General features: G+C 52.7%; 7 protein-coding genes across 7 annotated transcripts; 5 read left to right on the top strand and 2 right to left on the bottom strand.

Annotated features, from left to right (window-relative positions):
* Positions 1–366: 366 nt before the first annotated feature.
* On the top strand, positions 367–912 carry A1O5_02519 (uncharacterized protein; the record flags this gene model as incomplete). Its single annotated transcript, XM_007743134.1, has 1 exon — positions 367–912. The coding sequence occupies one exon, from the start codon at positions 367–369 to the stop codon at positions 910–912; it is 546 nt and encodes a 181-aa protein (XP_007741324.1).
* A 189-nt stretch (positions 913–1,101) lies between these two features.
* A1O5_02518 (uncharacterized protein) lies at positions 1,102–1,509 on the top strand (the record flags this gene model as incomplete). Its single annotated transcript, XM_007743133.1, has 1 exon — positions 1,102–1,509. One exon carries the CDS (start codon positions 1,102–1,104, stop codon positions 1,507–1,509), a length of 408 nt encoding a protein of 135 aa, XP_007741323.1.
* Positions 1,510–1,535: 26 nt separating this feature from the next.
* Positions 1,536–2,440, top strand: A1O5_02517 (uncharacterized protein; the record flags this gene model as incomplete). The annotated part of the gene is made up of 2 exons (XM_007743132.1): positions 1,536–2,279; positions 2,342–2,440. The coding sequence occupies 2 exons, from the start codon at positions 1,536–1,538 to the stop codon at positions 2,438–2,440; spliced, it is 843 nt and encodes a 280-aa protein (XP_007741322.1).
* Positions 2,441–5,556: 3,116 nt separating this feature from the next.
* On the top strand, positions 5,557–6,393 carry A1O5_02516 (uncharacterized protein; the record flags this gene model as incomplete). The annotated part of the gene is made up of 1 exon (XM_007743131.1): positions 5,557–6,393. One exon carries the CDS (start codon positions 5,557–5,559, stop codon positions 6,391–6,393), a length of 837 nt encoding a protein of 278 aa, XP_007741321.1.
* Positions 6,394–6,783: 390 nt separating this feature from the next.
* A1O5_02515 (uncharacterized protein) lies at positions 6,784–9,354 on the bottom strand (the record flags this gene model as incomplete). Its single annotated transcript, XM_007743130.1, has 1 exon — positions 6,784–9,354. The coding sequence occupies one exon, from the start codon at positions 9,352–9,354 to the stop codon at positions 6,784–6,786; it is 2,571 nt and encodes an 856-aa protein (XP_007741320.1).
* A 359-nt stretch (positions 9,355–9,713) lies between these two features.
* Positions 9,714–11,906, bottom strand: A1O5_02514 (uncharacterized protein; the record flags this gene model as incomplete). The annotated part of the gene is made up of 1 exon (XM_007743129.1): positions 9,714–11,906. One exon carries the CDS (start codon positions 11,904–11,906, stop codon positions 9,714–9,716), a length of 2,193 nt encoding a protein of 730 aa, XP_007741319.1.
* Positions 11,907–13,387: 1,481 nt separating this feature from the next.
* A1O5_02513 (uncharacterized protein) lies at positions 13,388–14,278 on the top strand (the record flags this gene model as incomplete). Its single annotated transcript, XM_007743128.1, has 1 exon — positions 13,388–14,278. One exon carries the CDS (start codon positions 13,388–13,390, stop codon positions 14,276–14,278), a length of 891 nt encoding a protein of 296 aa, XP_007741318.1.
* Between the last annotated feature and the right edge of the window lie 394 nt (positions 14,279–14,672).

Here is a 14,672-nt window from a genome sequence, read left to right as displayed (position 1 = left end):
GAACAGGCTCTACTGATTGGGCAAAACCTGCGGACCGTGCTGCAAGAACTCCATCCAGACGTCAATATTGCGGGTGCTGGAGCCCGTACAGCGTGATAGCTATCGGTGTACGAATTGAAGTGGAAAAAAAGGAGCGACCACATACGACACTAGTCGACCGTGGGCGGATACCAAAATGCAGGGGAAGCTCCGTGCGAGGGCCTGTCTCATCCTGGTTTTCTTGCCTCGCCTACGTGGGCCCTGACGCCGGTCGGAATGGACTACGTGAAGGAGAACTGCAACGGGGAGACGATCACGCTCGAGCAGTTGAAGGAGATTACGAGGGAGTCGCCGAAGGGGATCTAGAACTTGATCAGGATCAAAACCATGTTCAGGCCCACCACCACGCAGATGATCGGGAGTACGGCGTGCATAGAGCACCTGAACAAGACTGTGATCGTCAGCCTGACCACGAACACGATCATCACCACGAATAGCATGATGTCCACCAACAAGGCCAAGAGCGGGAGCCCGGTCCCGAACTCGGAGACACCCGCGCCCACGACCGAGACCACGGACACGTCCAAGAACATGAGCAAGGAGACGAGCGAGGCGCCGGACCCGAAGAAGACCGAGGAGAGCACCGGGGACCCGAAGCCGCTCATGGGCAAGGAGAAGCTGGAGGCCGCGAGGAAGAGGGCCAGCGAGGCCACGTTGGTCACCCAGGCCGAGCGCACGAAGATGTTCAACTCTGGGGAGGAGGGAACCTGGGCGGCCAAGAGCATGATCAGCCCCAAGCTCAAGCTCGGGAACGAGGGCGGGTACATGCTCATGGGCAGGACCATCGGCGGCCCGCAGACGGAGCCCGACTGGACCCCCGAGCAGAGGAAGATGATCGCGCAGGTGGTCGGGACTGAGAGGCCGATCGCGTAGGTGTTCAACAGCAGGAGCGCGCAGGTAGACCCGGACGAGTACTACGTCGAGGTGGAGAAGTCGGGCGGGGCGGGGCCCACTGAGAACACCTACCTATCGAGCATCGACCCGACCGAGTACGTCATCGGAGTCGGGGAGCCGAACTACGACCAGACCGGGCAGGAGGCCAAGTACTAAATGGACGCCGTGATGGCAGGATCGGCTGGCACGTGGCTGCTCCCGCAGTGGACCTTGGACATGTGCGTGCTCGACGGCGTCGACCCGAGCGTGCTCACGATGGGGACGAGGCCGGGGAACAAGACCGGGCGCAGGATCGGAGTCAACTTCGCGCGCATCGGGCTGCCCAAGTTCGCGTTCGGGCCCGTGTTCAACAGCCTCAACCTGAAGTACGAGGGGTTCATGGGGAGGATGACGGAGACGGGCGTGACGACGAGCGTGGGGCAGTTCGTGTCCGTGGACCCGAGCACGAGGGAGGTCGGCATCACGATCATCCTCCCGGACGTGATGAGGAAGCTGGCCGGCAGGTCGGCCCTGCGGGTCGCCACGGTCGCGATCTCGGTCACCTTCGGCGCCTTGACCGACGAGATGGGCACATGAAGCCGAGTCTCATCATGAACACGATCATGGAGACGCAGCCCGAGAGCAACGTGAACTCGTACGTCTTTCTCTGGAGGACGACGGAGAGCTACGGGGAGCTAAGCCAGTGGTACCACACGCCCTTCGTGTTCGACGAAAAGAGGTTCGCGAACATGGAGCAGTTCGTGATGCACTACAAGGCCGTCGTCTTCAACAACATGGAGATCGCCGACAGGATTCTAAACAGCTTCGAGGCGTACCCCGCGGAGCACATGAGGATGGGAAGGATGATCAGGGGCTTCGACGAGGCCGTGTGGAGGAAGGTGTGCATGGACATCGTCGTGACCGGATACCTCTGCAAGTTTACGCAAAACGAGGTGGTCAAGAACGTGTTGATGAGCACGGGCAAGAGGGTGCTCGTGGAGGCGAGTCCGGCCGACAGCAACTGGGGCATCGGCTTCGACAGGAGCAACGCCATCGCGAACATGAGCATGTGGGGCAGCAACAAGCTGGGCAGGGCGCTGATGGTGGTCAGGGATCCGAATACATTGGCCCTTATCACGTGCCAACGCTCTGGGGGATCGAAGGTATTGTTATCAACAGAAATTGACGAATGCCTGTTACTGTACCATGGGAGCCTTGCTGTAAGCTACTCTCATGGACTTGTCGAGTTCGGTTCGCCCTTCCACCGCAGGCACCATAGGCGTCCCAAGAACGGGCACCCTGGGTTCTCGAAAGTTGGGCCCTCCATCTACTCCGGACCAAGCGTCTGGCTGTGGGTGGAGTGCTCGGTATATTGGATGGAAATACCTACAAGTGGTGTATTTGGCCTAGAGTACTCTATCAGTGTTAGAATATTTTCGCATTCGGAGTGATTACCACATTCTCCAGATATCCCTATGGCGTTATGAATGATCCGAACATTGAGAACAAAAGAAGTGTCTTCGATTAAAGCGAAATGATAGGTTAAACATCTAGGTAGTTGACCCATCAAGCCATCTTGCCCAACGTCCCGCAAGCTGTATAGTCACTCGCTTTACCTCTTTCGGATATCAGAGCCAGGAACTAACCCTTTTCGCTGTGTCAGAACAGCTACGCAAACTGCCATTGGGTAGATTGCTCGGCACCACATTAACAGAAGCCCCTTTTTAAACCACCACTGCCTTCCTCTTTCTCTCCTGCAGTCCAAATCCCTGTGCTCTGATCTCCTCCATCTTTCGCGACTTATGTTGAGGTATCTTCTTCTACCAGCCTGAGACGACACTTAGAATATGATCAAAATTCAAATAAATTTCGAGCCATGTGCCAAACCCACCTTCTCGGCTTCAGCCTGCTCGCATGTAACAGAGACTGTTGTGACAGCTAGAGATGAGATCGACCGGTCTCTCTACATCAACGAAGATGTAACGGCCGAAGTCAATCAATTTGCTCCAACACGCACTCACTGTCCTTCCAAGAATCATACACCCGAGTCATGGTTCTTGCCCGACCAAAATGCGAGCCTCGTTTTGGGCTCGCCTGACTTAAGTCCATCGATCACACAAAAGCTGCGCCATGCTTCAGATGCGATGGCAACAAGTCAAACTCATCTAGATGCTATCAACGACAGCATTCAAAATGCTTGACCTAATGATCGAAAGACTTGAGATTGAGTTGGAACGATTGAGGGCGTGACGGGGCCATCTTGATCGCCACAGCCATTCGACTTACAAGTTCCTTTTGATATGGAGCCGGAAGATTGACCTACTGATTGAGCGAAGACGTCTGAACACTCAACGCAGAGAACAAGCTGCATTAGCATTGGCGGCAGCCAAAGGTTAGAGTGCATGTGGAATTCGTCTATGCGGCTCGCGTTCTACGAACCAATTTTCCTGACACCATAGAGAGAGAGCTGATGCCGATTACTGGGATTACCATGCTGCAAGAATATCTGTTTACTATAACCCCGAGTTGTTTCCGACTAATCGAGTCAGTTTCAAGGTAGACAGGTCCATACGTGCAACAACCACACAGAATTTGCCGAGGGTCATATATCAGCAAATCGTGAGCCAAATCGAGGAAGCGCTGCCACTGATTTCAGTGGGCAAGAAGCGTCGACAATCGGGGTCCAGCTACGATCGCATACCGCCTTGCACCTATAATACTAGGAGTGACACTCCATTGCCCAACGAATAAGCTTGACGGAACACGCACTACGTGGTGGATTATAGGAACCATGGCAACGTCCAGCATCCAGTGAACCACCTGCTGAGTGTGTGGAAGTCATACAACACGTAAAGTGTCCCCGGGTAACTGGGTGGACAGGCATTTAAAATCAGACAGAGTGGCCGTATTCTGGGTTCGCAATGTGACACTGCAGAGCAGATCCCGATCTCCAAAGTTATCACTGATATCATATGAAAAAAAAAAAAAAAAAAAAGGTTACTGGGGGTGTTAACAGGACCACCGCCAAATTCACTATCAAAGACACCACTCGCTCGGGAATCAAAAGCTCTCTTTTCCAAGACCGGCAAGACAAGAACAGCGTTGGTCATCTTCCGTGATCCAGTCCCCGGACGATTCCAAGCTGTGATGCAGAGCAGTGATCGCTAGGTTTGATCTGGCGACAGTGATGATGATGATGATGATGATGATGATGATGATGAGTCGTCAATGGACGTCGACATCAAGTTCATTGGGGCAGCACAGTTATACGAGCCTCGATCCGAAGAAAACATCGTTACTAAGAAAGTAATCAAACTGGATCATCTCTCATAGACCAAAGTTAATCCCGATCTATAGCATTATTACTACCCACACCCCTCAAGACCATCTGCTCGGAAGTTAGCTCAGCAAGTCTTCAAAACCGCGAATATAGCTCAAGGACTCTCTACCCGCAAGTATACTCAACTACCGTATTTCCATCTATGGTTACAAGTCCAATATCTTTGATGAGAAGACGCATTCGCGACACCAACCCTTTCGTCAGACAGAGAGACTCAACGTAACGATATATAATATCAAAATTGCGCTAGAGGTAGGTAGGGCGACTGTTCTTCCGTTACTAAACTAATAAGTTAAGATATAAAAGTCCTATCATTTTCTCTCTCTCAGCAACGGATGCCTGGTGCTTGCGAGGGTTTATCTCTAATCATTTGAACGTCGCGAATTACATTTAACCGGCACCAGGCACTAGAAACTTGTTGTATCGCGCACGCGGCAGAGATGGCGATTTCCGCAATGAGCTCGCACCTTTCTAGACATGATCAAAGGGAAGCAAGTTTACACTTTCATCGAGACGCGAAAGACAGAGACTGTCCCAAGGAAGGTACGTTCTCAGCATCGATTGCTCTTTGGAAAAATTGGATCGTTGGGAGACTAACAGGGACCCTAGTCAGGGAGGTTCGCCGCGATGGTAATCCTATAATGGCAATCTAGCTTACTTCTGCCATTCTGGGACTTTTCGAGGAGAATGAAGATGCGATAACCCCAAATAAGGATCATTCCGACATCGTCAAGTTTGGGTCGAGGGGTGACGAGACCTATGACAATATCAAGTGTCGTGCACAGGCTCTAGTTCAGAAGGCGACACGGGAGCAGGAGCTGAAGAAATAGAGAGCTTGAAATAATTTCGTCTATGCATCGAATTTTCGTATTGAGATTTTGGACATCTCATCCATCAAGGCTGAGGCTGAGGCTGAGTGTTCAGGGGTGGCACTCGTCCAATGGAACAAACTTGCCAAGATTGTCCGCCCGTTATCGATAAGGGTCCAAAAGGGTCCCTCGCCCAACTAATTAGTTTTCAAGTTGCACGAGTGTCCTCTTCGCAGATGACCTGCGTGTTCTACCAACTCGAACCTCGAACACTGCCAATATCGATTACGTCCAGCTCGCGGCAGTCCCTTAAAACCATCTTCTGCCTCCGCTCGACCGGGTAACTGAACCTTGTGAGGCCTGCCAGGCGAAGAAAGACTCGCCAACCTTTCGTTCATGAGCGCAATATAAGGGGATCCCAGTGCGCCCGCCCTCGATTTCCAGCTCCGCTCAAACTCGCGTACACCGCGCCCAACCCGCGACATTGGAGCCAAGATGCGATTCCTCTCGCTCTCCCTCCTCATCCCTATCGCCTACCTCTCCATCCTGATCGGCAGCATGGCCACCTTCTCCCACCTCTACCGCCAAAGGCAAGTCAAGAAGAAACTGCGCCTCGCGCCCTACTTCCCCGCTCACACGACCCGCAACATTTACCTCTCCCTATTACATCTGCAGGACGATGGAAATACAAAAGTGCCTGATTCGGTACTGCGCGCCGCGCTCCTGGCTCGAGCGTGCGACGACATTCGACGAATAATGGAAGTCCGGGTGCGGAAGCCCGCGTTGGCGGCGCTGTTGCAGCGAGGCGTGGTGGGTGACGAAATATTCCAGCGACTGCAGCGCGCGGAGCAGGAGCTCGAACTCGAAATCAAGGACGTGGTCGCCGAAGCAAACGCCCTGAGTGGATCCGGGGGTCCGAACGGCACGCCGGGCACGTGGGGACATCACATCTTCCAGAGCGCCAACGAGATGGTGCAGAACCAGATTTTGAGGGACAAGTTGGACGCCATCAAGAAGACGCTGCCGGAGGAGAAGGAGCGGTGGGAGAAGCAGAGGGAGACGGCCAGGCTGGAGTTGATGGGCGGTGAGGTCGCGGCAGATGCGGCAGCTGTTGAAAAGCCCGCTGCTGCAGCTAATCCTGCTACTTCCTCTGCTTCTTCTGCCCCCTCTGGGCAGGCCACTGCAGAAAAGATGACCGCTAAAGCCGCTACGGCAAGCAGCGATGAAGACGGTGTCATAGTCGAGCCGCCCGCCGCCGAGATCTCGACCGGCGGAGCAGGCGGCGGAGGTGGTGGTGGCGGCAAACACAAGAAGAAGAAAGGGAAGAAATGAAAATCTAAGCCCAGGCATTTCATGTACGATATTGATTCCCCCGTTCCTGTCCCCGTCCCTTTTCCTGGCCTTTTGGCAGGGTTGGAGTCTCTGAAACAGACACTAGCATGAAAGAAATCCAGCATTTTCCGCATTCGGCCCTCATAGAGGAACCCTTTCTTTTTATTTTACTTTTTTAGTTCGTTGGGGAGTTGGGAAGGGGGAAGAATTCAGGTGGAGTTGGGCTCATGTTCTCTACACGCGCTATGATACAGTTTATGAATACCAGTCTCAACAGGACAACGGCGTATATCCAATGGGAGATCATCTGATTGCACCATCCCTTTTCTCTATAGCCCACGACTCACTCCTCCAGCGTGCGCAGAATGATCGATCATATTGAAGTTGTCGTTACAATGAAACTTCAATGTCGCTCCAATCACGCCGCACCAGCGCCTCGGGAGGGATTGACGACATCTTCATCTGCTCCGCAACGCGAAGGACCTCCTGTGCCACGTCTGCCGCAGCCACGCCTTTCGCTCTCTTCTCGATCACGAGGCACAGAAACGCAGATAACACGTCGAGTCGAAGTTCCCTTGCAGGTTGGCTTTCAATCTGCTCCACCGCCTCGGGGTCGACGTCCCTCTCTTGCACCATTTTATCGCTGATTGCGACTACAATCTCCGTGAGGGTCTTCACCGCGCTTTGATACTGTAGGTTCTTCTTCATCCGCAAGCCGCGAGCGCGGGCCGAGAGTGGTGCAAAGTCGGATGCGAAGGAGCGAGCTACCTGCATAATGATCAACCGGCTGACTTCCTCGTGGGGCAACATGTCGAAAGACCCGCGGAGACCATGAAGCGCGCAGAGGGTGCCTTGCGGGTCAGAGGAGAGGCAGAAACAGCGGATAATCTGTTCGTACAGTTCAGAAGAGAAGTCAACTTTGGCGGCCGATTTCTTCTTGAGGTCGAGTCCGCCAAACCATTCTTGCATCTCCGCGAAGAGCATTCGCGCAGGGGGAAACTCTCCTTGGTGACGGTGAGGAAATGCATAACAGTTCTTGGCCGTGTCCCAAAGGGCCGCAAACGTCTCGAGGTCAGGGGAGATGGATTGCCTCAATGTCGAGTATTTCCTCCAGACATCTGCGATCTGGCCAGATCGAAGTGAAGCATAAAGCCAATGGTTCATTATGAATGAGTTCGGTTTGATCTGAGCCGAACCGGTCATGACGTCGGTAAGATGACTGGCATTTGCCAAATCTGATCGGCGAGTGTAGTGTTGTAGCAAGATGGAAAAGGTCTCAATGGTTGCAGCTGGCGCACCCCGTTTGAGGAAAAAAGGTGGCCGTCGGGGCTCAATCTGGGAGGCGATATCTACAGTGGTGTCGTTTGTCTCTAAAAGCCGCTTTTGGACCAGTTCAATTCGGGATTGTATCATGGCCCATGCAGTCTCTTCGGCCTTTTGGCGGGCAGTTGGCGAACCTTGACGAAACCAAGCCGCTACAAGGCCGTTCAGAGGCCCAGCATCGGGTCTGATCCCACGTTCATACATGAGGTCAACCACCAGAGCAGCCTCGTCCGTCCTCCCCTCACCAAGGAGCCACTTGATCCAAGCAGCGAAAAGATATTTGTTGTGAAAGCTCCGGGGAAATATGGCCAGTGAAGAAAGCCCGATCTGATTGACGAGGTCCTCAGTCGGTGATTCAGGGTGGCTTACCTCCTTGCTGAGCTCTCTAAAGACTCTTAGAGAGTCGGTCGGCGACTTGGCTGTAAGCATGAACATATCTTTGAAGACCGCAAGAGCAAGTTCAACACGACCGGCGTCGAGTAAGGCGCTACTGACTCGGCCCAAAACATCCAAAGTCGTCTTCTGGTCTTCCCTGCCCTCCAGCCTCTTGCGCAGCTCTAGGTAGCAGAACCATGTCTTGGACGCAGCAGAAGGGCTTTGACTTTTGGCCCATGCAGCAATTACCATGACAAGAACTTCTGGGTCAATCATGGTAGTGTGGTCGTAGCATTCGAATGCTAACCGCTGCGCCTTCTGCGGCTTTCCAAGTTGCACATAAAGCCGGACACCGGTGACCCAGAACATTTCAGCAAGATTGTCTTCAAGACCTAACCGAGGCCTCTGTGATTCCCATGCTTCGATCGCAGCGGCAATATTTCCCGTAGCCTGCAGGGCATCGATATATTCAATCCACTCTTTGTCCTCGAGCGGCACATCTGCTTTGATCATATCCTTGCCCAACATCTGAAGGTGTCGGGGCCTGTAATAAGCAGTGCTCTGCGACTTCCAGAGGAAATGCCAGACATCCTCGGGCAGTATCATGGTAAAGTTCAGAACGTGTTGTTGGCAACGTAGATACCACTTCCACAATGCAAAATAGGCCTTCTCGTCGTCTTTCTGTTGAGCGGATTCCAATGCCGCGTTAAATCGCTTGACATAGATCTTATCTCTTATGGGGATGCTAAGGGTGACCTTCAGGGCTGACTTGGGCGTCGTGGCTTGTTTCTTACCCTCCTCCTCTTTTGCCAACTCATCCAGATCTTCATCGGATATCAGATCCAGATCTTCGGGAGGCATGACACCCTCTTCTTCGAGTGCTTTCAGTAGTTCCTCCCTCTCATCGACAGAAAATGATCGCATGAACTCGCTGTTGGGTCCGAAGGGTCCTTCTCGCATGACCGCGAGCTCGCGATCCAATTTATTCAGCTCTGCCTTCAGGGCATGCGTTTCATCATCCAGAAGGTCGCGGACCGGAAGTCTTGTGGACGCATCCTCGCCTTGCTGTTCAAACTCATGAATATCTGGCCGTCCCAGAGGCGCGGTGGCCGGTCTGTGAGGAGGAAGAGGGCGCGATCGAGCAGTTTGGCGATACTGGCGGACCGGTTGGAGATGTTGCAGGCAGAGCTGATGTCCCGCGAAGCTCGGAGACAGACAGAATTGTTGGTGCCATCTTCGAGACAGCTGGCAGATGCCGCGCATAGGGAAAGTCACGGGTGTCCAACTACACAATAGTCAGACAGTCGAGGATGGTGCATGTTCGATTGATAGACTGCGGCGAGGAAAAAGTTGCCCAGACGGGATCGAGTTTTGCCGAAAATCAACCGGGCTCCGCAGCCTCGTCACTCTTGTGCCCATTTCCCCCTTTTTTCCCCCCCCTTCAGACACGGAAGATTCATCCAGCCCGCAGGCTTTACGGCGTTGGCCATTCTGCTTTTCACTTCATTTGTTCTAGGCGAGGACATTCCACTCTACATGCTATGAAGAATAGGGCGGTTCATATCTCAACCTTGCCGTCGGCCTGAGCGGTTTCCAATTTGCACAAGGAAAGAGATTAGCATCTAAATGATCAACATCTCGTCGACTTCCCATCCTTGATAATTCTCACTCTCTTGCCAGGAGTATACCCCCTTCCATTCCCACGATAACCCTCGGTTGAAGCTGGCACAAATCGCCGCAACCAGTCCAAAATTTCCCCCTCGCTGGCTGCTGCCGACGGCCGGAGACACGCCATCTTCAGCCGCTGCTCTGAGAAGCCTTACCTGGGCTCCCTGGTCAAGTAACTCTTCGATTGTAAGCCAAGCCAGTGCGTCGTCCGGATGAGCATATATCAATTCAGCGTTTTCAAGATCCATCTCGTCATCCTCCCATGCCTCCGGGGTGAGCGTCAGCTCGCAGCACAACTCCCTATTATTTTCTAGTAGTGAGCGATCAACCTTCACAACGCGCCATTTTCCGCGCAATCCCTCCTCTGTGATATCGACAAACAGGCTACCCTCTCCATCATATGACGGAAATCTCACTGTGTATTCTTGCCTCCTCCCGTCTTCAAGCCTAACAGATCTCCTGACTGGTCGAATGTACGGCGTTTGGGGTGCCCAACTGAAACCTTGGATCATGCCGACACGTGGAGCGCTCGACAAGATATATCCACTTCTGACTCGCTTCTCATTCTTCCAGAGATCAGCAGCCTGTCTTCTCACACGCGCTTTGATTAGCAAAGTCCAACAAATGATAACATCTTCAGGCCAGGATGTGTGGCGTTGACTGAGGAGATAACCTGCTTCTTCGACGGTCTTCCTAGACGCCGGATTTGAGTGAGGGATCAGATGTTGCGCGCTCCCCAGCAGAACAGCAATGTCGACCGCACCGCGCTCGTGTAAGATGACGAGAGCTTGACGAAGGTTGAGGACTCCGTCGTCCTTGCAAAGCAGCCAGATCGCACCACTGCCACGGATGCCTTCAAGCAGTGTCCAGCCACGGACAGTCCAATCACTCACCAATAGCGTAGCGACAAGGGTCTCAATTTCTGCAATGCTAGGGTTTGGTAGTGTCACGTCGACGGATTGGACATCCATGTCAATAACCAGGGTTACCTTTGCCGCGGCGAAGATATCGTTGATGCTGTTGATGGCCTGCCGTCGTAGAGTGGTCTCACTTGGAATACATGCGGCGTCAATCCAATACGTATCACACCCAAATTGACAGGCCAAACGGCAATACCGTCGGTGTAGACAGGTGTTGATACCAGTCTCGGGACGACCGCCTTGTCCATGGCTCCAGACGTGAGAAATTGCAAGCGTCTGGGAAGAAACAGGAGAGTAGCCCAAGGATGCCGAGTCCTTGACTGCCCTAATAGCCGCGGGCTTCCGACACTCGTGGTACGAAGAGGCGTTCCAGATAATTCTCGAGCATCGCTTGTTGCAGTCAGATGAATGTGCTGATTGCACGGCGGCTTCTGCAGCAGTAAACCTCTGGCAAGTCTCTGGCTGACTACCTTCACAGGCTTGAATCGAGTCCTTGATGCACCTTCCATGCCGTCCGCCGAAGTGAGCATCGAACCTGGAAATCATCCGGCGAAAATCAAGCCCAACAGATGTGCGACTTGTTCTTAGAAGTTCAAAAGCCCAGTTGCACAGGTAGTCGGTGCACTTGCCGCGATATGCATCTCGGGAGAGATTCTCCAGTTCATGGAGGCCTCGAACAGCCAGGAGAGTGTTCCAGGTAGATGAATACCCATGGGCGAGTTGAACTCCAATCACATAATAGAAATGAAGCATTACAGAGCGCTGCCAAGCCGACCAGAGAAAAACCTTAACGATCGCCATTCCCTGTTCATGATCGTCGCGTCCCTGAGGAAACAAGGCGTCCTTCAATGCACGGCCTTCGTCCGAGTCATCCTCAAACGGTGCTCGGATCCCGAAAGATGCGGCGTCGCACATGCTCTGATATTCGTCAAACAGTTCGGAGAGCAGATTGACATATTTGAGCGAATTCTGGGCCAGACGCAGATCAGGGAGGGAGCCTTGATTTGCGAAAACAGCTGCCAGAGTTAAGGAATTGGTGTCAATACGTGTAGTCACGTACAGATTGTCCCAGGCGAAATCTTGCAACGTGGTGACTAGTTTGAGAGCCGATTCAGCATCTTCTGAGCTTTGTGTCCGGAAGTGGGATTGCGCTTCTGGCACAATATACTTCGCTGCCCATCTACCATTCTTGATACCATCCCACAGGGTAGTGCCTTGCTTCCGCATCAACCCGCTATTCAGAGGAAGCGAGAAACTACGCTGGGGGACTTGCGGCAGGCGCGAGAGCAAATTTTCCGACTTGGAACATATATCGGACAGAATAGTGCCGACTGGGCGCGAGGACCCCTTGACAAGGCCATCGGAATGTGGCAAAAGAAGCGAGAGCTGCCCATCGAGTTTCTCAAAATGGTATGTCGGATGGTGTACGCCTGTCAGAAGTGGCGTACACGATAGTCGCAATTGCCATAGTCTCAGATCCGTGTCTTGAATCTCCGCCAAAGGGCATAGGAGCAAGTCAGTCGCATTGACACCATAGATGCTCTCGACGGCCTCCAATGAATGACGAAGCGCATGTCCTGGTTGCCTATTCATCACCCTCGATACACGAATGGATCAATGGAGCTAGACACGGGACAAAAGCCTTTAACCAATCGTCTATGATCGTTTTAGCGACAGGTCTGAAAGGCGCTTTGTGTCAGACGCGAGATCAGGCTGAGCAATGGCCTCGCGGTTGCAAGGGTGAGACAGGGTGATTTGAAAGAGGACTCGGTCCTCATTTCAAAGTGGCTTGGCTCTAGCCTGTGCTATAGACTGTGATGCGAGAGTCGCAAATGGAAATGGAGCGGCGATTTGATCTCTCCATGTCCATAAACGAGATACATAGCTGTTGCTCAGGGCGAAGGGCATGTTGCCCTTGGCACTCGGCACATAAAGATGACACGTGGGTGCACGTGCCACTCATTCAGCCTTGCCAGGCCGTGTTTGGCCGTGCCTATTTTCAATTCTAAAAACACCTCGCTCACCTCTACACTCACCCTTCATCCTGACTCCTGAACCTCTCCACCCCGTGCAGTACCGATGAAAGGATCCAACATTGCGGCAGACCTACCGATTCCACCATTGACGCCTTTTCGACTTGCGACCACTTTTCTACCCTGGTGGCTCAGTATATTTGGATAATGTCGTCCTGCTGCTGCAATCTCGCATCGTTTAAAATTCGGGCATAGCATCATCGTTCCCGTGGCGCGCCGTTGCAGCCAGTGGCCAATCCTCAGCTCCGCCGCTAACTACTTTTCAATTTTCTCTAGGAACAATATGGTCAAAACCTAGCCTCATTCTTTCTTTAATACGCACAATCAACAAGGGGTAGGATGAGTACTCGTCAGCCAGGTCAGAGACGCCGGTCACGATTCGAAGGAAAGCCCAGTGGGAACAGACGAAAGCGGCTATCCCCCCTATTGTGATGAACTTATGCAGCCGATCTTTCATTTCACTTTTGATCCCCCCCATTCAGGGATACAGTCACGGCGGGGGAGTTTCCTATCAAGCAAATGGAATACATCGATCTGTTCTACAAGTATACTATCTATTCAATTCTTTCTCCATTCTCGAACCTACATAACAATGGGATAATATTCGACACATTGCCAACTCGACCGACTCGTCTGTCACTCGTCCTGTTTCTCCTTCTGTCACTCGTTTACATCATGCATTCCGTTACTGGTCCCTTCTTCCTCTTAATCTTGCTCAGCTTTTCTCTCGCCCAGACAAGCGTCGGCTCTTGGATCTTTCCACCTTCTGCAGACCTCGATTCCTACAGCTCTACCGACACCGGCCAAGCTTCATGGCCTTCTGGGCGTGAGCCTGGTACGTCCAAGCCCGGTGCCCCTGCTCCGTTCCCAAGTCCACCAGCCTGGGTTCCTTGGCCAGAAACAGAGACCTCTTCAGCTACAAGTCGCAAGACGATTAAGCCAACTACAACCACTTCCAAAACCACTTCAGCCTCGCCTACAACGTCGTCTACGACTTTCTCTACGAGCACGACTACCATCACAACTACCACCACCCCTATAATCACGACGACAACCGCAATAGCCACCACCATCCCTACAACTACGACGACAACCACCACCACCACCACCACCACCACAACCCCCGCTGTCATACCAACTAATTGTAATCCCGGCGGAGCTCAACCGACCTTCATCCTCATCGGTAGCGATAGCGGCACGGTCTATGACGGCCAGTATGTCTCAAGCGTCGACCAAAGCAATACAGAAAGGCTAGACTTTGTCCCGGCGGAGGCCGACGCTGTCAACTTCACCTTCAATAACAATTGTAACCTGGTTACCGTTTTGGATGGCAGCCTTAGTTACGTCACCTCCACAACTGAGTTGACTGAAGTCTTCCTATTCCCACCGGGCACTGCAGACTACACGGCCTTGGTTTGCAGTGTCACCGCCGCCAACACGCTCGACTGTGTGATAGGCGTGCGCGACTTTGCCACCTGCCCGGCTGATGGGAATCCTGTGTTCTTCGAAAATGGTCCAACAGAGGGATGTTCGTCCATCACGTTTAACCTGGTGTATGTGTCATGAAGAGTGAGCCCGTGTTGGGAAGCCAATAGTCAAAGAGAGATGGAAAGTCCAAGAGTAGGAGCAAAGTATATCACCACGAAAGGGCAAAGGACAAAAATTGAATCTCAGGAAGAAGAGGTGGGATTGCAAGCGATATTATTTCGAATCACAAGTCTAATCTTTTGCTCTCTTTCCCTTCTTTTCTATATATGGTCAACACGTTGCACACCACAGCCTCGCCAAGCTTACATGGAACGTGACCACCAAGGCTGTGCCAGGGCACCGTCTCTCGTAGAAATCCTCCGTCTTCAAAAATCATATTATATTGCATGGTTATTGCAACTCGAGAAGCCCGCGCCGTGATAGTCGGCATCGCATCATTGGCCCTGAAGCGCTAAGGAACTCAATCCTTAGG

The sequence above is a fragment of the Cladophialophora psammophila genome (genome assembly GCF_000585535.1).
Source record: "Cladophialophora psammophila CBS 110553 chromosome Unknown aczJe-supercont1.3, whole genome shotgun sequence".
Classification (NCBI taxonomy): Eukaryota; Fungi; Ascomycota; class Eurotiomycetes; order Chaetothyriales; family Herpotrichiellaceae; genus Cladophialophora; species Cladophialophora psammophila.
The sequence above is the reverse complement of the archived record's forward strand: the minus strand, read 5'-3'. Positions and strand labels throughout refer to the sequence as shown.